Source organism: Oncorhynchus kisutch, unplaced genomic scaffold (genome assembly GCF_002021735.2).
Source record: "Oncorhynchus kisutch isolate 150728-3 unplaced genomic scaffold, Okis_V2 Okis01b-Okis20b_hom, whole genome shotgun sequence".
In the NCBI taxonomy this organism is placed as follows: domain Eukaryota; kingdom Metazoa; phylum Chordata; class Actinopteri; order Salmoniformes; family Salmonidae; genus Oncorhynchus; species Oncorhynchus kisutch.
The window spans coordinates 547,601-572,370 of record NW_022261978.1 but is presented as its reverse complement, the minus strand read 5'-3'; the positions used below and the strand labels follow the sequence as shown (position 1 = coordinate 572,370).

The 24,770-nt window shown below is 45.9% G+C and overlaps 1 protein-coding gene across 1 annotated transcript; it reads right to left on the bottom strand.

The window, feature by feature from the left end:
- Positions 1-240: 240 nt before the first annotated feature.
- Positions 241-20,327, bottom strand: LOC109884205 (85/88 kDa calcium-independent phospholipase A2-like). The gene is given in 20 exon segments (XM_031811413.1): positions 241-1,828; positions 3,993-4,066; positions 4,324-4,439; positions 4,988-5,039; positions 5,156-5,310; positions 5,499-5,576; positions 5,985-6,121; positions 6,519-6,669; positions 6,936-7,099; positions 8,341-8,431; positions 10,071-10,112; positions 10,115-10,192; positions 11,954-12,062; positions 13,579-13,761; positions 14,969-15,065; positions 15,486-15,673; positions 17,427-17,607; positions 18,965-19,177; positions 19,648-19,871; positions 20,305-20,327. Coding segments are annotated over 19 exon segments (2,472 nt in total). The 5' UTR covers positions 19,863-19,871; positions 20,305-20,327; the 3' UTR covers positions 241-1,680.
- Positions 20,328-24,770: the final 4,443 nt, after the last annotated feature.

Genomic DNA, 24,770 nt, shown 5'->3' with positions numbered 1-24,770 from the left:
TAATAATAAAAACATACTGGGACACATTTCTTGTGCATAAGGTAAAGACGAAACTAAAAAAATATATACCTATATACCTATACCTATCACACTACCTGCAGGCATAGCAACCGAGATAGGATCCATTTTATTTTACAGCCCTGTGTTTACCAAGTTGTTACTTAGAAATGACGTTTTAAAATGGTCCTTACCTAATTAATTGCATAGTAACTACACAATAAAAAATCAATGATTCAGTTCCATAGGTTACTATTTTATTCATATATCCACTTCATCATCAATAATAAAGCCGATAAACAACCGTACATAGGATAGTCATACAAACAAGTGCTGGAGTTCAGTTAAAAACTGAAAGTCTTGAGTCTGAATACCATCCTATTCACGAGGTAGACTTACTTTTGACCAGGGCGCCATTTCAGACACAGACAAACAGTGCAGATAGATAGTATCACAACCCATTGAGATGAGTTAAGACAGCAAGAAGGCAGATATGATAGGACAAAAGTAGTTACAAGAGATCGATCCGGGTTGTATTCATTAGTGCACACCGTAGCAAATCATAGTAGAACATGTTGCAACGAAAACAAGAGTTTCTTATTGAACAGGTTCAGAATGGCCCGCCAGCCCTCCCATTAAGGCATCGTTGACTTGAATAGGGATGTCGGTTTGAGGGATTATGGGTGTAGTATGTGGTAATAATGATGCAAAACAGTGATTCACATCATTTACATGGCTGCATTTGTTTTATTGAATGTAAATCTGATTATTTGAAGGATTTGCATTAGCACAATAAATAAATACAACGTCAGGATGTCAAGAAGAGGTCAACTGTACAAACTGTAATCCTCTATTTCTTATCTTTTTCCAGTAAAAATGTTTCTGATCTTTATTTTTTATATAATTTGTAACTGTGTCCGTCTCAGGACTGTTGTGCAGAGCTGAATCTTCCTTTCCCCAGGTTTTAGACTGACTTATTGAAAGAGAAGAAACGTCACTCTTCTTTTATCTCCCTCTGTGTGTCTCTCTCTACCTCTTCCCCTCTCTGTGTGTCTCTCTCTACCTCTTCCCCTCTGTGTGTCTCTCTCTTCCCCTCTCTGTGTGTCTCTCTCTTCCCCTCTCTGTGTGTCTCTCTCTTCCCCTCTCTGTGTGTCTCTCTCTTCCCCTCTCTGTGTGTCTCTCTCTTCCCCTCTCTGTGTGTCTCTCTCTCCCTCTTCCCCTCTCTGTGTGTCTCTCTCTCTCTACCTCTTCCCCTCTCTGTGTGTCTCTCTCTCTACCTCTTCCCCTCTCTGTGTGTCTCTCTCTCTACCTCTTCCCCTCTCTGTGTGTCTCTCTCTCTACCTCTTCCCCTGTGTGTGTGTGTGTGTGTGTGTATCTACCTCTCTGACAAACCATCAGGTGATGGACATTTGCTCTGAGCTTTTTCAAGTACATTTTTCATCTACACAATGATTACAACCCAATAGAAAATTAGTTTCTACTGAACAAAATTGGTAGGTAGGTATTGGTAGGTCACTCCCTGTTTCCTTCCATTTGCTTCTGTTGACGAAACGTTTTGCCACAGAATCGGCGTAATGAACAAACCCCTGTAGTGCCAGTAGTTGTATGATGTCCCTCTGTTCGTAGAGGTACATCTGGGATTCCCATAGCATGCTCCCATTCCTGCCTCTGCCTCTCCTCTCCTCAGTAGCCGTTGAGTAGTTGCTGTGCCAGGAGTTGGACGTTCTCCCTCTGTTCGTAGAGGTACATCTGGGTCTCCCACAGCATGTCCACCAGCACGGCGTCACTCACCTCATCCAGCATCACCTCCTGGGAGAGCTGGGGGCTCAGTCTGGGGGGGATGGGAGGAGAGAGCAGGCTAGTTCAACAGTTCACCTGACAAGACTGAATTCAAACACTGGACTTCATGTGCATTTTACATTTACTGTTCCTCTCGCTGCATTTGTTGACTTCGAAAACTGAAAATACTCCGGATACATTCAGTAACATAAGAATATTCCTGGAAAACGTGGGGGAGGTGCAACAGAAGACACAAAACAATGACAAGAGTTTCAGTGAGGACCAACTGGTGTCTCCAAGAGGAGACACACCTCTCCAGTGTGAGAACAGTTTCAACTATAAGGTGTGGTTTGGAGCTCTCCTAGCTGTGCCGTTGAGGAACCTGATCAAACACACTTGTAGTTGATTTGTTTGGAACACAACCCTAAATTACACAATTACTGTTGACGTTCACACAATCCCAAAACAGGTCCGTTATAAATTGCAATTTGTGTCAGGCGGGCATCATGTGAAAGCTTGTTCCATTGCCAACATGTGAAACCCTGTAAGATCCTATTTTACAAGGCAAACAGATTGTAACGTAGGTGCCCATAGAAAGGAGTCCTGAGTGAATTCAGGTGCGTGTGCCGCGCCAACACAAACAAACACAGGCTGCTTGTGTTCAGAACAACCCAGGGTATGACGCCATGTCATCTTGGAACTGAACAACAAACCGTGATCATAAAAACGCTGACACCTTAAATGACATAATGATTTGGAGATGCGAAGTGCACATTTACACTCACAGGTGTCTGCCTGCTTGTATGACATTTATTACAATCCTCAAGGGCTCCATCTTTCAAAATATATCCAGTCATCTTCATTCACAGCGGTTCCCCTCAACAAGACAAAACATTTGCAAAAGTCGCCTCACTAGCGGGAGGGATGGGGGCAGATTGTTGCTGCGCGTGGTGCTGAAGATCAGAACATCTGTCAGTCAAACCCACACAGAGCTGTGAAACAGACCCTGAGCTCTGACCTCATGTATATCATGTCACTGTACAGCCACTAAGTTCCAATTTAGGTGCTTATTAGAGCCCAAATCTACCATTTCAACACGTTTATGGGTATGAGTGCAAAGGGTTAAAACGTTCCATTTCCAATGTACAACAGAGACACAGTGAACATAACATTAAGAACACCTTCCTAATATTGAGTTGTACCCCTTTTTACCCTCAGAACAGCCTCGTCAGGACATGGACTCTACAAGGTGTTGAAAGCGTTCCAAAGGGATTCTGGCCCATGTTGACTCCAATGCTTCCCACAGTTGTGTCAAGTTGGCTGGATGTCCTTTGGGTGGTGGCCCATTCTTGATACACACGGGAAACTGTTGAGCGTGAAAAACCCAGCAGCGTTGTAGTTCTTGACTCAAACCCAGTGCACCTGGCCCCTAATATTGTACCCTGTTCAAAGACACTTAAATCGTTTGTATTGTCCGTTCACCCTCTGAATGGCACACATACACAACCCATGTCTCAAAGATTAAACATCCTTCTTTAACCCGTCTCCTCCCCTTCACCTTTAACCCGTCGCCTCCCCTTCACCTTTAACCCGTCTCCTCCCCTTCACCTTTAACCCGTCTCCTCCCCTTCACCTTTAACCCGTCTCCTCCCCTTCACCTTTAACCCGTCTCCTCCCCTTCACCTTTAACCCGTCTCCTCCCCTTCATCTACACTGATTGAAGTGGATTTAACAAGTGACATCAATAAGGGATTATAGCTTTAACCTGGATTCACCTGGTCAGTCTACATCATGGAAAGAGCAGGTGTTCCTAATGTGTTGTCCACTCCATGTATATGAATGGGATTCAATGTGCAATATGACCAGTAGTATCAGTATGACGAGGTTAGTGTCAGACTGACCTGTGGTAGACAGTATCAGTATGATGAGGTTAATGTCAGACTGACCTGTGGTAGACAGTATCAGTATGATGAGGTTAATGTCAGACTGACCTGTGGTAGACAGTATCAGTATGAAGAGGTTAGTGTCAGACTGACCTGTGGTAGACAGTATCAGTATGATGAGGTTAATGTCAGACTGACCTGTGGTAGACAGTATCAGTATGATGAGGTTAGTGTCAGACTGACCTGTGGTAGACAGTATCAGTATGATGAGGTTAGTGTCAGACTGACCTGTGGTAGACAGTATCAGTATGATGAGGTTAGTGTCAGACTGACCTGTGGTAGACAGTATCAGTCATCTCACACCAGGACCGGGCCCTGTCCACAGCACAACCATCAGAGTCTGTACACTGACAGACAGAAGGAGGGAGAGAGAGAGACAGAGGAGATCAGTGTGTTGCAGATGAGTAATAACACAGGGACCTCTTCATACAGGGACCACTAGGACATTGGTTTCAGAGCGGAAATGTTGAATGAAAATGTGAAGAATTTTAAAATGTGAATTACTATCAGCAATTAGTGTCACCTACAATTCACTAATTCAAACATTTAACTATGCAGGATAAAGGGTCACTCAATAAATCAACCAATCGTTAAACCAACTCACGCAGTCCACCAGCATCTTGCCCAGCTCCTTGGCGCCTACAAAGCTCTTGGCCAGTTCCAGAGGGTTGGAGGGTCTGAACACATCTACAGAGTTCACCACTACCTGGGGAGGCTTACCTGTCCCAATATAATAATATACACATCCATATGATCTCTACATATAATATACCAATATAAAGCTCTACCTGTCCTAATAAATATAATATACATCCATATGATCTCTACATATTATAATATACCAATATAAAGCTCTACCTGTCCTAATAAATATAATATACACATCCATATGATCTCTACATATTATAATATACCAATATAAAGCTCTACCTGTCCTAATAAATATAATATACATCCATATGATCTCTACATATTATAATATACCAATATAAAGCTCTACCTGTCCTAATAAATATAATATACACATCCATATGATCTCTACATATTATAATACCAATATAAAGCTCTACCTGTCCTAATAAATATAATCTCTACATATTATAATATACCAATATAAAGCTCTACCTGTCCTAATAAATATAATATACACATCCATATGATCTCTACATATTATAATATACCAATATAAAGCTCTACCTGTCCTAATAAATATAATACACATCCATATGATCTTTACATATTGTAATATACCTATATAAAGCTCTTACCTGTCCCTAAAGAAACCACCACACCTAGACGCTGCACCTCGTGGCCACGCCCCTACATTCAAATTAAACAGAGAGAGAGAGAGAGAGAGAGAGAGAGAGAGACAGAGATGTTAAACAGACGAGTCAGTACAAAAATAAAATTTCAGATGAAACTTCTTAGAGTCAAACCTCTGCTTTCAGGGATTTGTTGTATTGGTGGATCTCAGTCATGGCATCCAGTGTCGGGTTATTGGCCAGCAACCCTCCGTCCAGAAACCGCCCCATTGGTCGGAAGTAGGTGGGGGCGGCGCCACTGGAACGGGCAGCTCTCCACACGACCTGCTCTGATAGGCCAAGAAGGTTGGGGCTAAGCATCAAGTCAACCAATCAATCAGACAAAATCATGATTGATGATGAAAAAAGTTCAAGTGAAATTGGTGAGGTGTGAGAGCAGATTCACCAAGCATCTTCACTGTGACCCTTTCACCTCCACTCAGAGACACACACACAGAGCCATAACAAACACACACACCTTGGTCGGTCACCTTCCTATGTTTTTTAGCAGGTTCCTGAGTGTATCCAACTATCAACACATCCTCATCCTCCCATCCTGAAACAACAACAACACACACTCATACCACCACCAGATGGAAACACAGCTGGCCCTGACACACACACTCCAAACACAGACACTCAGACCGATGATTATCAATCAAATGTTTCTACATCAGCAGATGTCACAACGTGCTGTACAGAAACACAGCCTAAAACCCCAAACAGCAAGATGCAGATGTAGAAGTACGGTGGCTAGGAAGAACTCCTTAGAAAGGCAGGAACCTAGGAAGAAACCTAGAGAGGAACCAGACACTGAGGGGTCAGTCCTCTTCTGGCTGTGCCGGTTGCAGATAACAGTACATAGCCATTATCACTTCACACACACTGAGGTAGAACACAAACACAGCCAGCCCCCCCCCCCCCCCACACACACACACACACACACACACACACACACTGTTACCTTGTGGTATGGTGAGGGGAAGGAAGGTGGCTGTGCCAGCGTAGGGGCGCTCTCTGGGCAGGGAGGGGGGGTCATAGTTCCTAAAGAGATGGAGCTCTCCTGGATGTCTGTCTGCCAGCACACTGGTTACCATCACCCTGTGGAGAGAGACAGAGAAACACAGAAACACACACAGAGAGACAGAGAAAAACACACAGAGGGACAGAGAAAAACAAACACACACAGATAAACACAGAGAAATACAGAGAGAGAGAAACACACAGAGACAGAGAAACACACACACACACACACAGAGAGACAGAAACACAGAAAAACATACAGAGGGACAGAGAAATACACAGAGAGAGAGAAACACACAGAGACAGAGAAACACACACACAGACAATATTAGAGAGAGAAAGGAAACCTCAGGATGAGAGAAAACGTACATTCAGAGACAATGAAAATACAATTGAAACTAATGAAATAGTGTTAGTATTACAGCAGCCCCCTGAATTGACCAATCAGACAAAGCCAGAGTGTTGCCATGGTTACCTGGGGTGCCGTACGTCTGTCATCATGGTGTTCTCACCGAACTCTTTCTTCAGGAAGTCCTCCAGGGGGGCCGACTCGTAGGGTCGCGACCCCTTGAACACCTGCTCCTTCATACGGAAGTAGAGGCATCGCAGATACTCCATATCCTTACCTGGGGGGGAGAAAGAAAAAGAGAGAGAGAGAGATTTACTCCATATCCTTACCTGGAAAGGTACGACTGCATCTCATAAACAAACACTTTCAATGTGGAAAGGGTCTACGGTTCAAGGCTGCTCTTTAAGAAGTTAGGGAAAACTTTGTATGAAGAAAACAATCCATTAAAACTATTGAGGACCACATCAACTATATAAAACACATACATAACACCATATGAGTTTCTCTGCACACAGACACTCATAATACACAGTAACATCTCACCATGGACGATAGCCAGGGCCAGTATGCCCCCTGTGCTGGTCCCAGAAACCCAGTCAAAGAGTTCCTTGATGGGCCTGCCTGCCTCTTTCTCCAGGGAGATTAACAACTGGATCAGAACCAAGCCTTTAATGCCCCCTCCATCCAGACACAGCAGTCTGTCTATCCTAGAGGAGAGAGGAGACCATTAGTGACTCTTACACAGCAGTCTGTCTATCCTAGAGGAGAGAGAGGAGACCATTAGTGTGACTCTTACACAGCAGTCTGTCTATCCTAGAGGAGAGAGAGGAGACCATTAGAGTGACTCTTACACAGCAGTCTGTCTATCCTAGAGGAGAGAGAGGAGACCATTAGTGTGACTCTTACACAGCAGTCTGTCTATCCTAGAGGAGAGAGAGGAGACCATTAGTGACTCTTACACAGCAGTCTGTCTATCCTAGAGGAGACCATTAGTGACTCTTACACAGCAGTCTGTCTATCCTAGAGGAGACCATTAGTGACTCTTACACAGCAGTCTGTCTATCCTAGAGGAGACCATTAGTGACTCTTACACAGCAGTCTGTCTATCCTAGAGGAGAGCATTAGAGTGACTCTTACACAGCAGTCTGTCTATCCTAGAGGAGAGAGGAGACCATTAGTGACTCTTACACAGCAGTCTGTCTATCCTAGAGGAGAGCATTAGAGTGACTCTTACACAGCAGTCTGTCTATCCTAGAGGAGAGAGAGGAGACCATTAGAGTGACTCTTACACAGCAGTCTGTCTATCCTAGAGGAGACCATTAGTGACTCTTACACAGCAGTCTGTCTATCCTAGAGGAGAGCATTAGAGTGACTCTTACACAGCAGTCTGTCTATCCTAGAGGAGAGAGGAGACCATTAGTGACTCTTACACAGCAGTCTGTCTATCCTAGAGGAGAGCATTAGAGTGACTCTTACACAGCAGTCTGTCTATCCTAGAGGAGAGAGAGGAGACCATTAGAGTGACTCTTACACAGCAGTCTGTCTATCCTAGAGGAGACCATTAGTGACTCTTACACAGCAGTCTGTCTATCCTAGAGGAGACCATTAGTGACTCTTACACAGCAGTCTGTCTATCCTAGAGGAGACCATTAGTGACTCTTACACAGCAGTCTGTCTATCCTAGAGGAGACCATTAGTGACTCTTACACAGCAGTCTGTCTATCCTAGAGGAGACCATTAGTGACTCTTACACAGCAGGAGAAAGAGGAACAAGCCATTCAGACAATATATAAAGTCATTTGTCTATATTGTACACTTGACTATTCATTCAAACTGGTGTTATAATTAATCAACCAATCAAAGAATCACACAGATCAGCAGTACGTTGAATTAAGAAAAAAAACTGATACATTTCTAAATAACCAAAATAAAATACACAGAAACGTACTTCCTGCTTCCTGTTTTGAACCCGTCCACTTCCTCCCGACCGCGACTCATCGCACCCACCGCCGCCGCAACGTGCATGATGTCCTCGAACCCTGTCGGCCAATCACAGACAAGGACCCAGGTCTAATCAACCAATAGGAGCGCAGAGTGGAATGGAAGAGAGGGACAGAGAGAAGGGGAGGAGCCTGGGGGGGAAAGTAGTGAGAGAAGTGGGAAGAGAGAGACAGAGAGAAGGGGAGGAGCCTGGGGGGGAAAGGAGTGAGAGAAGAGAGGGGAGAAGTAACAGCATAACTCAAAATGCAGGGAGAGAACAGAGGGATGAATACAAACAGAGCGATAGCAGAGCGAAGGATGAATTAAAAACAAAGCAGATTAATGTTCGAAGGGACTGACGAAGTAAGGGAGGAAAAATAAAGAAAAGGAGAAAGTCTTCAAAAAGGGGAAGACCATAAGGTAAGGAGGATCACGATGCCGGAGAGAGGGAGAGAGAGAGAGAGGGAGGGTCATAGAAGAGAGAGAGAGGGAGGGAGGTTCTGGGGGTCATAGAAGAGAGAGGGAGGTTCTGGGGGTCATAGAAGAGAGAGGGAGGTTCTGGGGGTCATAGAAGAGAGAGGGAGGTTCTGGGGGTATTAGAAGAGAGAGGGAGGTTCTGGGGGTATTAGAAGAGAGAGGGAGGTTCTGGGGGTCATAGAAGAGAGAGGGAGGTTCTGGGGGTATTAGAAGAGAGAGGGAGGTTCTGGGGGTATTAGAAGAGAGAGGGAGGTTCTGGGGGTATTGGGGGTCATAGAAGAGAGAGGGAGGTTCTGGGGGTCATAGAAGAGAGAGGGAGGTTCTGGGGGTATTGGGGGTCATAGAAGAGAGAGGGAGGTTCTGGGGTTGGGGGTCATAGAAGAGAGAGGGAGGTTCTGGGGTTGGGGGTCATAGAAGAGAGAGGGAGGTTCTGGGGTTGGGGGTCAGAGAAGAGAGAGGGAGGTTCTGGGGTTGGGGGTCAGAGAAGAGAGAGGGAGGTTCTGGGGTTGGGGGTCATAGAAGAGAGAGGGAGGTTCTGGGGTTGGGGGTCATAGAAGAGAGAGGGAGGTTCTGGGGGTATTGGGGTTGGGGGTCAGAGAAGAGAGAGGGAGGTTCTGGGGGTATTGGGGTTGGGGGTCAGAGAAGAGAGAGGGAGGTTCTGGGGTTGGGGGTCATAGAAGAGAGAGGGAGGTTCTGGGGTTGGGGGTCATAGAAGAGAGAGGGAGGTTCTGGGGGTATTGGGGTTGGGGGTCAGAGAAGAGAGAGGGAGGTTCTGGGGTTATTGGGGTTGGGGGTCATAGAAGAGAGAAGGAGGGTGGTTCTGGGGGTTATTGGGGTTGGGGGTCATAGAAGAGAGAAGGAGGGTGGTTCTGGGGGTTATTGGGGTTGGGGGTCATAGAAGAGAGAAGGAGGGTGGTTCTGGGGGTATTGGGGTTGGGGGTCAGAAGAGAGAAGGAGGGTGGTTCTGGGGTATTGGGGTCAGCTGGTGAAAGATTAAATGGTATCAGGGCCTGTATTCATAAAGCATCTCAGAGTAGGAGTGCTGATCTAAGATCAGATCCCCTTTATCAAACTCATTATGATCAGAACGGCAAAAACGGATCCTAGCACTCCTACTCTGAAATGCTTGATACATACTGTATGTCCCCAGGAGGAGAAGGGTCAGAGAGACATTTGGGGATTGAGGATGAGGGGGGGGGGGGGGGGGGGGGGGGGCTTTACCTATGCCTGGTGACGAAGCAGCCTTCTTGGGGGAGGATGGGAGTTGAGGGGGGAGGAGGGTGGGGCACACCGCTGTACCCCTACACTACACAGCATGTCCAGTAGCACCTTTCTGTTGGAGCCTTCAGTCAATCAACACACCAAGCCACGGGGTTAGAGACATGCACACACAATGACAGGCAGGAAGGATGGAGAGAGAGAGAAGAGAGAGAGGAGAGAGGAGAGGAGAGAAAGAGAGGGGGGGGGGGTGAAGGGATGGAGAGTGAGAGAAAGAGGTAGATAGGTGGAGGTTGAGAGAGAGAGAACGAGAGTGTGAAAGAGTGGGAAGAGAGCAAAATTAACTTTAGCAAAGCATTATTCAATTTCACAAACAGTCAGTTACAGCGAAAGACAGTTGGAGAGACAGGAGTGGTCAAACAGATCATACAAACATTCACACTGACACACATGCAGATTGGAACAACACGCATAGTTTCCATAGAAAGACATATGTAACATGTATTCTTTTGTATTGAGACATTATCAATCAATAAAAACTATATAAATGTATTACCATGGAAACCACAACAGAGCGGTTGATTGACATGGACAATAACTTCAAAATTAACACCAGGCGACAGGTTTGATAGGACGCAGCTAACTTTCAATACGACCTGCTAGCTAAAATCCCTGCTTGCTCACGTTAGTTAGCTTGTTTCAATTCTGACTTGCAAGCTAACGTTAGCTAGCTAGCATTCGAGGGCTGACGTACATTGTGTCATGTAAAAATAAATGAAGGATCCAACTATGTTGGTAATTTGTCTCATGTCTCACTACTGCAGTATGCTACTGATTGTCCGTGTGCTAGCTAAGAGCAACAAACCCACACAGGCTAAACGTGAAAGCATCCAGCACTGATTAGCTTTCATTAGCTATATTAATGCTATAAACCCCTGATACTGTTCTGAAATAACATTATATATTTCTTTGATTGTATATACATAGTCTTAGCAAGCTCTTTGATAGCAAGCTAAGCTTTTTCAGCTATAATGTGCATCTACCTCGCTAGCTTTACAAACGTTAGCTTAGCTAGCAACCCGTCTCAGGCTGCTGGCTTCCTAAGTGACAGCGGCTGACAAATCAAGTGTTGGTGGAAAAAAAACAGGAAATAGTCATTCCCAGAAAGTCCCCCGCAATTTGACCCACCCTCGAGCGAAAGGCCTATGATAATTTCAGCACATTTCAAACAGCTGATTACTCAATGTAATCGAGGCAAAGAGCAGAGTTCAAGTGATCAATGAATACAATACACTGTAGTTAATGTCATATTAATGTTCACACAGCCTTAACACATACATGCTATATCATCCACAATAACACATGCTTTTGAATTCATTAATATCCACATCAACGTGAGATTGTTGTGTTAGGATTCATTCATCTGCTGGCTTGTGACATCATCGCTTTATAAAAGGCAGCAAGGAACTAACTCTCCTCTACCTTTCTCATTAATCCTACCCACCCATTCATTCCTTCCTTCTGCTCACTCTATCCCTCCACCCACCCACCCATTCATTCATTCATTCCTTCCCTTTGCTCACTCTATCCCTCCACCCACCCACCCATTCATTCATTCATTCCTTCCCTTTGCTCACTATCCCTCCACCCACCCACCCATTCATTCCTTCCTTCCTTCCTTCCTTCCCTTTGCTCACTCTATCCCTCCACCCATTCCTTCCTTCCCTTTGCTCACTTTATCCCTCCATCCACCTACTCTATTCCCTTCCCTCTTGACCCCTCCCCCCAATCCCTCTCACCTTTACTAGTGCGTGATGCTTTGAGTCCGGGTGTCTCACCCTCCCCCATCCTCCTTTTCCCTCCCTCCTCTCTTTCTTCCCGCTCACCTTTACTAGTGCGTGCTGCTATCAACCCGGGAGTCTCTCCCAGGTCATTGTGTATCTCCACGTCGGCTCCAAACACGATCAGAGCCTTGATCAGTTCCATGTGGTCCATCTGTAAGTAGCGAAACAGCAGGGGTCAGAGAGTAAAGGTCAAGGAGGGGAAGGAGGGGTCAGAGAAAAAAAAACAAGGGGTCATGAACGGGACTATGTAGTGTCCAAATTCTAACCCTAGACCGCACCCCTAATCATTCCCGTCTAACCCTAGACCGCACCCCTAATCATTCCCGTCTAACCCTAGACCGCACCCCTAATCATTCCCGTCTAACCCTAGACCGTACCCCTAATCATTCCCGTCTAACCCTAGACCGTACCCCTAATCATTCCCGTCTAACCCTAGACCGTACCCCTAATCATTCCCGTCTAACCCTAGACCGTACCCCTAATCATTCCCGTCTAACCCTAGACCGTACCCCTAATCATTCCCGTCTAACCCTAGACCGTACCCCTAATCATTCCCGTCTAACCCTAGAAGTACCCCTAATCATTCCCGTCTAACCCTAGAAGTACCCCTAATCATTCCCGTCTAACCCTAGAAGTACCCCTAATCATTCCCGTCTAACCCTAGAAGTACCCCTAATCATTCCCGTCTAACCCTAGAAGTACCCCTAATCATTCCCGTCTAACCCTAGAAGTACCCCTAATCATTCCCGTCTAACCCTAGAAGTACCCCTAATCATTCCCGTCTAACCCTAGAAGTACCCCTAATCATTCCCGTCTAACCCTAGAAGTACCCCTAATCATTCCCGTCTAACCCTAGAAGTACCCCTAATCATTTGTCATATTGTTGAGAGGATTCATATGTTTGAGATAAAGAGGAAGATTACCGAAGCATTAAACTCCCACTGAGTGCAACAAACACATCCTCCCTACCTTCATAACCCGAGGCAGGGCCGTTTTTCCTCTCTGTGTGTGACACACACACACCCTCCCTACCTTCATAGCCCGAGGCAGGGCCGTGTTTCCTCTCTGTGTGTGACACACACACACAGCCAGAAGCAGGGCCGTGTTTGCTCTCTGTGTGTGACACACACACACACACACCCTCCCTACCTTCATAGCCAGAAGCAGGGCCGTGTTTCCTCTCTGTGTGTGACACACACACACACCCTCCCTACCTTCATAGCCAGAAGCAGGGCCGCGTTTCCTCTCTGTGTATGACACACACACACACACCCTCCCTACCTTCATAGCCAGAGGCAGGGCCGTGTTTCCTCTCTGTGTGTGACACACACACACACCCTCCCTACCTTCATAGCCAGAAGCAGGGCCGTGTTTCCTCTCTGTGTGTGACACACACACACACACACACACACACACCCTCCCTACCTTCATAGCCAGAAGCAGGGCCGTGTTTCCTCTCTGTGTGTGACACACACACACACCCTCCCTACCTTCATAGCCAGAAGCAGGGCCGTGTTTGCTCTCTGTGTGTGACACACACACACACACACACACACTCCCTACCTTCATAGCCAGGGAAAGGACATGTTTCCTCTCTGTGTGACACACACACACACTCCCTACCTTCATAGCCAGGGCCGTGTTTCCCCTCTTTGACACACACACACCTTCATAGCCAGATGCAGGGCTGTGTTCCCATCCTGACCCTTGAGGTTGGGTTCCCCCCCGTGTGTGAGCAGCACCATGGAAGCATCGAAGCGCCCCCTCTTGGTCAGGACGTGCAGTGCACTCTCCCCTGTCTTACTGAGGTAGTTCACCAAGCAACCTCGTTCCAGCAGCGTACGACACATCTAGAGGAGGGAGGGGAATGGGTAGAGAAAGGGGGGAGAAGTAGAGGGGGAGGGAGGGAAAGCATGATAGCCATGTTTAACACAGACTTTAAATAATATCTGTTTGACCATAACTTGATACATAGAAACAAGTAGGTACTTCAGGTTTCAGTACGTTTAACTAGCAACAACATGTTGTCCCCCACAGAATGATGCAGCGCCCCCTTGGCCCACTCAGTGTAGTTTTGTCAAACGTTGGATCTCCACAGCGAGATGCATTCACCCAAGTATCCGGTTTCTCATGAGGAGAAGCATATACAGTACAACGTGTCAGGACTGGAGCTCAACGGGACAGGAGAAATGCTTGTTCAAAGTTTCTCAGTTCAGCTGATTACTATATCGCCCCCTTCAGGCCAATCAGTGTAGTTTCGCAAATGCCGTATCTCCATGGCAAGACGCATCATTCACCAGAGTTTCGTAAAAAATGTCAAATAAATCAGGCGAGTGGTGTCTGAGATATGGCGTGTGACTAACGTACGTACCAGGGTTTCCGTTAGGAAAGAGACCCAGTAGGGCGTCCACCCACAATGCTCAGAGTGACAGAAATCACATCTAGATGATGGTAATTGATCGTAAGATAACGAGCAGCCAATACAACGTCATGTAAAACACTAGGATGACTTTCTAACATGACTAATGTGGCTTTGGCTTCTGGACAACGAAAAAACGTCGAAAACCAATACAACAGGAGAGAAACGCTAGTTTCAATGAGGAAGACTTTATAACAGAACTGCTTCCATGCCTCATAATATGAAGTAAAACGTTCAGGTTTCAAACAATGAAGTATATGTTTTCAAAATGCATACTGCATCCAGCTCATTGTAAAGTGGTGGGTGACACGTTGATAGCCTGCCTACTGTTTCCTATGCACTGGAACGGCGATTGGGAAGTGCATTTCAATTACCAATTGAGATGTACATTTTTTTTAGCATTTCTTTACACAATTAGGCAAATTAAACTATAGACAATTTGTCATCCAAAACATTTATTTATCGTTTTTACATCGGCCAAATGTCGGTAAATGGAAACCCTGGTAAGCATGTTAGTAGGTACGAACGGACGGATCCAAAGTTCCTCCGATATTATCATGGAGGGGCAATTCAAATATTTATCACAACTCATTTTGGGTGAAAAAGTACAAGTGTCATTGTAAAGTGTTCCCCTCTACCTCTGCAGTCTTGCACCAGTGTAGGGGGGTTCCTCCATAGACAGCATCTTCTACCTGTAGCTGACCTGGGTCTGCATCCAGGACAGCCTCAGCACAACTAGAGGGAGGGAGAGAGAGGGGGAGGGAGAGAGAGAGGGATCGAAAGCAAGAGAGGAGAGAGCAGGAGAGGAGGGAGAGCGCAGGAGAGGAGGGAGAGCGCAGGAGAGGAGGGAGAGCGCAGGAGAGGAGGGAAAGAGCAGGAGAGGAGGGAAAGAGCAGGAGAGGAGGAAAAGAGCGAGAGAGGAGTAAGAGGGGTAGAAAGAAGAGTGAGAGAATTGTAAACAATGTAGTGGAATCTTGTTTGACCTATCCAGCGCCTTCACATCTGCAAACACTGTGGGGAAAACAGGCTAGGGGGTAGATTTGGGACGGGGCAATCTCCTCTCACCACCAATAAGTGTTCTCCATTCTCCCTTAGCTAATGAAAGAGCCAATCAACATTCATCACCATTCCCTCTTTGCCAATCAGTGCCCTCACCTCTTCTCACTGTACTTCATGGCGGCGTGGATTGGGTAGCCACTGCTCCCAATGATGTCACAGCGGGCTCCTCCCCCCAGGAGTGCGTTCACGGCCTCTACCCTCCCAAGGCGACAAGAAACATGGAGGGGCGTCTCCCCCGCCCCGTTCAGCTCATTCACCCCCGCACACATCCTACTGCACAGCGCCTAGAGGAGAGAGACCAAAAGCAGACACATTTTAATTAGGGACCTTGCAGTAATTTCGACATTTTAAGGCCATCAATATATGTTTTTAACTTGAAAAGGTGAATAAACATTGCATGTTTAACTGCGAGTGAGATCGTGACTATTCCCTCCCAAATGTGTATTGAAACCCCAGGCTAAAGCCCCAGGCTAAAGCCCCAGGCTAAAGCCCCAGGCTGAAGCCCCAGATCTTGTGGCTAGAAAGTCTTGTGGCTAGACTGAATGCAGGGAACAGACAGCGTTGTGTCCTAACAGCTATAGAGAGGTGACCCAGAGTCCTCAGTCTGACCTGTATAACAGCAGCCGGGTCCTGTCCCTGTCCTGACAGTTCTGGGCCCCCGGCCACAGCAGAGTATCTGGGACACACGGATCGGAGACACCGAGAGCCCTAATACTTCAACACTGCAAAGCAGGGTTGCATTCAATAGCAATCAAACAGAAGAAGACAAGCAGGGACCTCGCTGAATCTGTCCAATGAGAAACTCTTTTTTGCTTCAGTGTGGACTAATGAGTACCACCCAGCACTGGACTAAAAGAACTAGCAGAGCCCTGCCTTTCCTTCGCAGGAGTGTCAATGTCCCCTTTCTGAGACTGGATACCTGTGACTGGCACAACCCCCCCCACTGCCTGGTTGATGTTAGCCTGCCATTAACCTGTTGTAGCAGGCATGAGACAAACGCCTGAGCGGAGTTCACACATTTTCAGTAGAAAGAGGAAGTTAGGTTGAAAATAGCTGTATCCCTGGAAACCGGAAAATCAGGTTGTTGGCAACTCCACTCAGGCCAGCCTGCCCTATTCCCATGTAATACAGTGTCTATGACTGTCATATTGGTATAGGTACAAACTGGAACTTGTTACAGTGCATGGGACCTCTTTGTACACACACTTGAGTCCTGTTTGACAGCACAGTGCATGGGCGTCTTACTGAGTATACCAAACATTAGGAACACCTTCCTAATATTGAGTTACCCACCCCAATTGACACAAACCAGTGTGCCTGGCAACTAACATACCCAGTTAAATATTTTGTCTTGCCCATTCATCCTCTGAATGAGAAACATACACAATCCATGTCTCAATTGTCTCAAGGCTTCAACATCCTTCTTTAACCTGTCTCCTCCCCTTCATCTACACTGATTGAAGTGAATTTAACAAGTGACATCAACGAGGGATCATAGGCTGACCAGGTGAAAGCCATGTCATGGAAAGAGAAGGTGTTCTTAATGTTGTGGATAATCACTGTGGACGTGTTTAACTAGTAAACAAACAATTTCACCAACTGGGGACATTTTGTTAGTCCCCACGAGGTCAAATGCTAATCTAGGGTGTTTAGGGTTAAGGTTAGAATAAGTGTTAGAATTACATTAAGGGTTAGGGTTAAGGTTAGGGTAAGAGTACGGGTTAGGGTAAGAGTACGGGTTAGGTTTAGTGTTAGAATTACATTAAGGGTTAGGGTAAGAGTATGGGTTAGGTTTAGGGTTAAGGTTAGGGTAAGAGTACGGGTTAGGGTAAGAGTACGGGTTAGGTTTAGTGTTAGAATTACGTTAAGGGTTAGGGTAAGAGTATGGGTTAGGTTTAGGGTTAAGGTTAGGGTAAGAGTACGGGTTAGGTTTACACCGGATTTTGAATTGGACTGAAATGTGTGTCCCCACAAGATTAGCTGTACACGACTCTCTGTATGTATGTGTGTGTGTGTGTGTGTGTGTGTGTGTGTCACCTGTATAATAGTAGCAGAGTCCTGCTTGGCGGCACAATGCATTGGCGTCTCCCCGTTCTTGTCTTTGATGTCGGTGCGAGCCTGGCACTCCTCCAGCAGCTCTCTGACACACGCCACTTCCCCCCGCTCACACGCCAGGTGTAATGGGGTCTGACCAGCACCGTCCCTGGCGTTGATCTGGCTGGAGAGGGTGAGGAGGAGTGTGAAGCATCAGTATGATTAGGGAGAGAGGAGAGGGTGAGGAGGAGTGTGAAGCATCAGTATGATTAGGGAGAGAGGAGAGGGTGAGGAGGAGTGTGAAGCATCAGTATGATTAGGGAGAGAGGAGAGGGTGAGGAGGAGTGTGAAGCATCAGTATGATTAGGGAGAGAGGAGAGGGTGAGGAGGAGTGTGAAGCATCAGTATGATTAGGGAGAGAGGAGAGGGTGAGGAGGAGTGTGAAGCATCAGTATGATTAGGGAGAGAGGAGAGGGTGAGGAGGAGTGTGAAGCATCAGTATGATTAGGGAGAGAGGAGAGGGTGAGGAGGAGTGTGAAGCATCAGTATGATTAGGGAGAGAGGAGAGGGTGAGGAGGAGTGTGAAGCATCAGTATGATTAGGGAGAGAGGAGAGGGTGAGGAGGAGTGTGAAGCATCAGTATGATTAGGGAGAGAGGAGAGGGTGAGGAGGAGTGTGAAGCATCAGTATGATTAGGGAGAGAGGAGAGGGTGAGGAGGAGTGTGAAGCATCAGTATGATTAGGGAGAGAGGAGAGGGTGAGGAGGAGTGTGAAGCATCAGTATGATTAGGGAGAGAGGAGAGGGTGAGGAGGAGTGTGAAGCATCAGTATGATTAGGGAGAGAGGAGAGGGTGAGGAGGAGTGTGAAGCATCAGTATGATTAGGGAGAGAGGAGAGGGTGAGGAGGAGTGTGAAGCATCAGTATGATTAGGGAGAGAGGAGAGGGTGAGGAGGAGTGTGAAGCATCAGTATGATTAGGGAGAGAGGAGAGGGTGAGGAGGAGTGTGAAGCATCAGTATGATTAGGGAGAGAGGAAGGGAGGGAGACCATCGCTCATTTTAAAAATCAACATATTCCCTATTGCTCAAGCCACAATATCGGTTAACCCAGAACTAAAGTCTCATGTAAATTGGTCAGCTGTTCGATTAAGTTCTGGGTCCATACGTGTTGAGGAAAAAAAACGAGGAGCTCCACCTGCTCTCTCTCTCTGCAGGTTACGGGCTGAATGTCCCGTCCCCTTCTGAAATCTGAAATGCTAAACACCTGTTAAAATCGTAATTTGTCCAAATAACCAGTGACGAAAACCCCAAACACCAGACCTACTGCTGCTAGTTATCTCACCCATCACATTCCTTCCTGACAGATTCTACAGTAGCAGTTCTGTTGACGCAGATCTGTCCGAGGGATTACTCACACCCTATTGCTTTACAGCAACTCTTTGGTAACATGCTTATAACCACTCATTACATGCTTATAACCACTCATTACATGCTTATAACCACTCATTTTTACATGCTTATAGCCACACTTTACAACCTCACCTCTGGACGTGGTTGTGCTTCAGGCATTCCCTCAGGCCCGTATCCACGGCGATGTGAGCTGAGCTCCAGTCAGCGTGACTACGGAGGCAGTCTACTATTGGCTGGACTGCCTCTGGCTTGGGGAGGGGGAGGGTCTCGTAGAAGGGACGAAGCTTGAGGGCGTACTGGGGGAACCAGTTCATGGCATCCTCCTCGGAGTTGACCTGAAACAACCTAGGAGAAAGGAGGTGGAGATGTCAACCAAAGATCAGCTGACCCCTGACCAAAGATTGTCCATTATACTGGCAAGATAGAAGATCAACAGTGGAAATATATGTCCTCAAAGATGGAATGCAGGCGTGAGGAGGCGAGATCAGGTGGGACCATTCTAGCCAATGAGAAGGCAGATACGCATGTAAACAACAGGAGATTGAGATAGATAGAGGACTCATCTTTGTATCAGTGACATTATGGCATCTGTGACAGCCTCAATGGTGTTGCCCAGGCTATCTCCATTTTAAAGCAGACAATTTTCTTCTTCATTGGCTGATTGCTCCGAACTGATAGGAATCCCCACCCAGTTGACTACTTAAAAATGTTTTTTTTCAAGGTCTCTCCACCTCCATCCTCCTCTCCCTCCATCACACTCTCCTCCTGTCTTCTTCTGTCCTCTCCCATCCCACTCTCTCTGCCCCCCAACCCACCTCAAGGCGACTGTGGGCGTATCAGGGCACGTGAGCAGGCAGTCCCAACTCTGACAAGGGTTGTTCTTGTACAGAACCATGCGTCCCTCCTCCTTCAGCTTGACTTTCCCCCCTCCGCTGTACTCTGACAGTGGTACTTCCCTGACGCGGTAGGGGTTGGAGAAGAGGTTGGAGACGGCGGACACAGTCTCCATGACTCCCCTTAGAAACTGCATGGTGGTGGCCTGGGTACAGAGAGGAGAGAGAAAGGAAGGAACAGGCTCTGTCTCATTTCATTCTTCCACAATACCTCACATTCTCTCTGTTTGCTTCCTTCTCAAAACCCATTGGAGTAGAAGTTTTGAGGGGAGGGTCCTTGGACCTCCTCCTCCAATACAGTTGAGAGTTAGGCCTAGGCGAGGAGATAGGATGCAAGGATGCAAGGATGCAAGGAATCAAGCAGGGACAAATAGGGGATGATAAGAGTGCAGACAGGGATGGAAATCAGCAAGACGTATTGTGTGATTCCTCACAAAAATAGAGACCAATTCTTCTATGGATTACATTTAGTGAAAATCCCCAAAATCATGGTCTGTCTTGGTTCTAGTTGAGAGGAATCACTCCTACTGCAAACAGTCAAGATATGAATCTGTGTACAAAGGTCATAATTATGTTTACCTGACCTGATATCTTGAGTAGTTCTCTCTGGTCTATGAACAACAACAGTGATGCAATCAGACTTGGGTTCAAATACTATTTGAAATCTTTCAAATACTTTGAGCATTCACTTCAGCGTGTCTGTAATGCCAACCCCAAATGGGTGGGTTTTACACATCTGGGACTATTCTGTTGGTTCCATTTCACCAGACAAGCTCAATTGAACACAGGTAAATTAATCAAAATGTATTTAAAATAGTATTTGAACCCAGCCCAGCATTTGGTCCCCACCCACTCCCTTGTGAGACAACCATGCCCCAACTGCATAACTAAGCAGCATTATGTGCTTAGCTTGACTAAAGACAACAGAGGAGAGGAGAGGAGAGGAGAGGAGGAGAGGGAGAGGGGAGGAGAGGAGAGGAGAGAAGAGGAGAGGGGAGGGACAATCAAAAACTGAAAGCAAGTTTATTTCAAAACTGCCACAGCTTGTGGAGTCAATGTGGAATTGCTTTGCCTTTAGTCCATTGCAAACCTCTTGAATGATAAGACATTGTCTGGCTCCTTATTCAACGTGAACAAGCGGTGCCATTCATGCAATTCACGAGTCCTGCCAGTTAAAGCGTATGACTCTCTCAGTCCAGTCTCCGAATCAGTTCGGCACACATAAAATAGCTAGCTTCGCTTAGCGACCGATACAGTCAAGGGCAGAATTGCGAAAGAGAACTGACACTGAATGAATATTCTTTCAATTGGAAACAAACGCATTTGTTTCATTGTACTCTTATCTACGATAATCGGTTTAGTTTAGGAAAGAGTTGATCATAAACCTTACCTGATTACTGCGACTCCTCTCCACCAGTGACTGACGACTTTTGATGGGACATCAACTACCGGCTGGCGTTCAACCAACCTTGCTGCAAAGCTTGATTGATGTGAGCTGCACCAATCAGTGAACACGCATTGGAAGGCGTTGCCTACACCAATTTTAGAAAACCAATAAATTAGAGGAGGGGGCACAGCGCATAGACTGAATGTGTGTTGGACGAAGCCGCCTACCACAGACTTTTTCATTCACACTCTAAATGGTTAATTAGAGGATTTAGAGAGAACATATGACCCTGGATCTGTGTACAGGGGCGTCACAGATTGAAGCAGTTTTTTTGGTAGACATAATAGAATATTCTAGTTTATTGTTCTCCAGGTACATTTTCTGCACTTCTCAAATCGAGTTTTATTAGTGACATGTTTCAAAAACAACAGATGTAGACTAACGGTTAAATGGTTACTTATGGAACCTTTCCAACGATGCAAAAAAATATTGAGAAATAACAGAACATTTGAAAAATAATAACATGAGGAATAAATACACAATGAGTAACGATATCTTGGCTATATACACGGTGTACCAATACCGAGTCAATGTGCTGGGGTACAAGGTAATTGAGGTAGATATGTAAATATACAGTGGGGCAAAAAAGTATTTAGTCAGCCACCAATTGTGCAAGTTCTCCCACTTAAAAAGATGAGAGAGGCCTGTAATTTTCATCATAGGTACACTTCAACTAAAAAAAATCATTAAAAATCCTACAATGATTTTTTCTTCTTTTTTTTCTAATTTTGTCTGTCTGAAGTGTACCTATGATGAAAATTACAGGCCTCTCTCATCTTTTTAAGTGGGAGAACTTGCACAATTGGTGGCTGACTAAATACTTTTTTGCCCCACTGTAGGTAGGGATAAAGTGACTAGGCAACAGGATAGATAATAAGCAGTAACAGCAGCGTATGTGATCAGTCAAAAGAGTGCAAAAAGGGTCAATGCCGAGAGTCGGAGTAGCTATTGCTTAATTATTTCACTAACTATTTAGCAGTCTTATTAAGGCTTGGGGGGTAGAAGCTGTTCAGGGTCCTGTTGGTTCAAGACTTGGTGCATCGGTACTGCCTGCCATGCAGTAGCAGAGAAGAGTCTATATGACTGGGTAGATGGAGTCTTTGACAATTCTGGATGGCAGGGAGCTCGGCCCCAGTGATGTACAGGGTCGTCCGCACTATCCTCTGTAGCACCTTGTGGTCAAATGCCATGCAGTAGCCTTACAAAGTGGTGATGCAGCCAGTCAAGACGCTCTCAATGTTTTAGTGGTATAACTTTTTGAGGATCAGAGGGTCCATGTCGAATCTTCTCAGCCTCCTGAGGGGGATGACGCGTTGTCGTGCCCTCTTCACGACTGTGTTGGTTTCTGTGGACCATTATAATTCCTTTGTGATGTGGACACCAAGGAACTTGAAGCTCTCGACCTGGTCCACTACAGCCCCGTCGATGTGGATGGGGGCGTGCTCGGCCCTCCGTTTCCTGTAGTCCACGATCAGTTCCTTTATCTTCCTGACTTTGATGGAGAGATTGTTGTCCTGGTACCACACTGCCAGGTCTCTGACCTCCTCCCCGTTGGCTGTCTCATCATTGTCAGTGATCAGGCCTACCACCGTCGCAAACTAAATGATGGTGTTGGAGTTGTGAGCGGCCAAGCAGTCGTGGGTGATCAAGGCATACAGGAGGGGGCTAAGGGGACCCCGTGTTGAGGGTTAGCGTGGCGGATGTGTTGTTGCCTACCCTCACCACCTGGGGGGGGAGGTTAGGAAGTCCAGGATCCAGTTGCAGTGGGAGCTGTTTACACCCAGCATCCTTAGCTTAGTGATGAGCTTGGATGGCACTATGGTGTTGAACGCTGAGCTGTAGTCAATGAACCTCATTCTCACAGAGGTGTTCCTTTTGTACAGATGTGAAAGGGCAGTGTGGAGTGCATTAGAGATTGCATCATCTGTGGAACTGTTGAGACGGTATGCGATTTGGAGTGGATCCAGGGTGTCTGGGATGATAGTGTTGATGTGAGCCATGACCAGCCTTTCAAAGCATTTCATGGCTACAGATGTGAGTGCTACCGGGCGATAGTAATTTAGACAGGTTACAAGGACTATGGTGGTCTGCTTGAAACAAGTAGGTATTACAGACTGGGTCGTGGAGAAGTTGAAACTGTCAGTGAAGACACTTGCCAACTGGTCAGTGCATGCTCTGAGAACGTGTCCTGGTAATCCATCTTGCCCTGCAGCCTTGTGAATGTTAACTTGTTTAAAGATCTTACTCACATGAGCTACGGAGAGTGTGATCACATATTCTTCCGGAACAGCTGGTTCTCTCATGCACTCTCATGCATGGTTTAGTGTTGTTTGTCTCGAAGTGAGCATAGAAGGTATTTCTGGTAGACTTGCGTCACTGGACAGCTCGTGGCTTGGTTTCCCTTTGTAATCCATGATAGTTTGCAATTTCTGCCACATCCGACGAGCATCAGAGCCAGTGTAGTAGAATTTGGTCTTGGTCCTGTATTGACGCTTTTCCTGTTTGATGGTTCGTCAAAGGATGTAGTGGGATTTCTTATAAGCGTCCAAATTAGTGTCCTGCTCCTTGAAAGTGGCAGCTCTAGCCTTTAGCTCAGAGCAAATGTTGCCTGTAATCCAATGATTCTGGTTTGGATATGTACGTACAGTCACTGTGGGGATGACGTCATTGATGCACTTATTAATGAAGCCGGTGACTGATGTGGTAAACTCCTCAATGCCATCAGATGAATGCTGCAACATAGTCCAGTCTGTGCTAGTGAAAACTCTTGGTAAATTGTATGGTCTACAGCTTATCATGAGGTATTCTAACTCTCACTCCATCTAAGGCTAGGACACACTGCCAGGGTTGAGCTGAGGATGAGAGAGTAATGGCCAACTTGAACTATTTTGACAGTTCAAATAGTAGGGAAGGCTCTCCTGTGAGAAAAGTTGACTTGATCAGATTGCACATCTTTTTTTAAACAACAACTCTTTCCTCCAAACGCAACTCATCTGCACATGATCCACTTTCCAGTGACAGAAATGTAATAGAAACAATACAATAGAATACAATAGAATAAACACAATAACATTGAATTTAATAGAATACAATAGAATACAATCAAATATCATAGAATACAATAGAATACAATAGAATACACTACAATACAATAATATAGAATACAATCAAATATCATAGAATACAATACAATACAATAGAATACACTACAATACAATAATATAGAATACAATCAAATAGAATAGGTCTTCTGCATGACCTTACTGCTATGCTGATCCTTCCAAACACACTGTTTCTAAATGTATACACACTGAACAAAAATATAAACGTAGCATGCAACAATTTCAAAGATTTTGCTGAGTTACAGTTCATATAAGGAAATCAATTAATTGAATTGAATGAATTAGGCCCTAATCTATGGATTTCACATGACTGGTTAGGGGCACAGCCTTGGTCGGCCTGGGAGGGTATCGGCCCACCTACTTGGGAGCTAGGCCCACCTACTGGAGAGCCAGGCCCAGCCAATCAGAATGAGTCTTTCCCACAAAAGGGCTTTATTACAGACATAAATACTCCTCAGCACCCCTCCCCCTCAGAT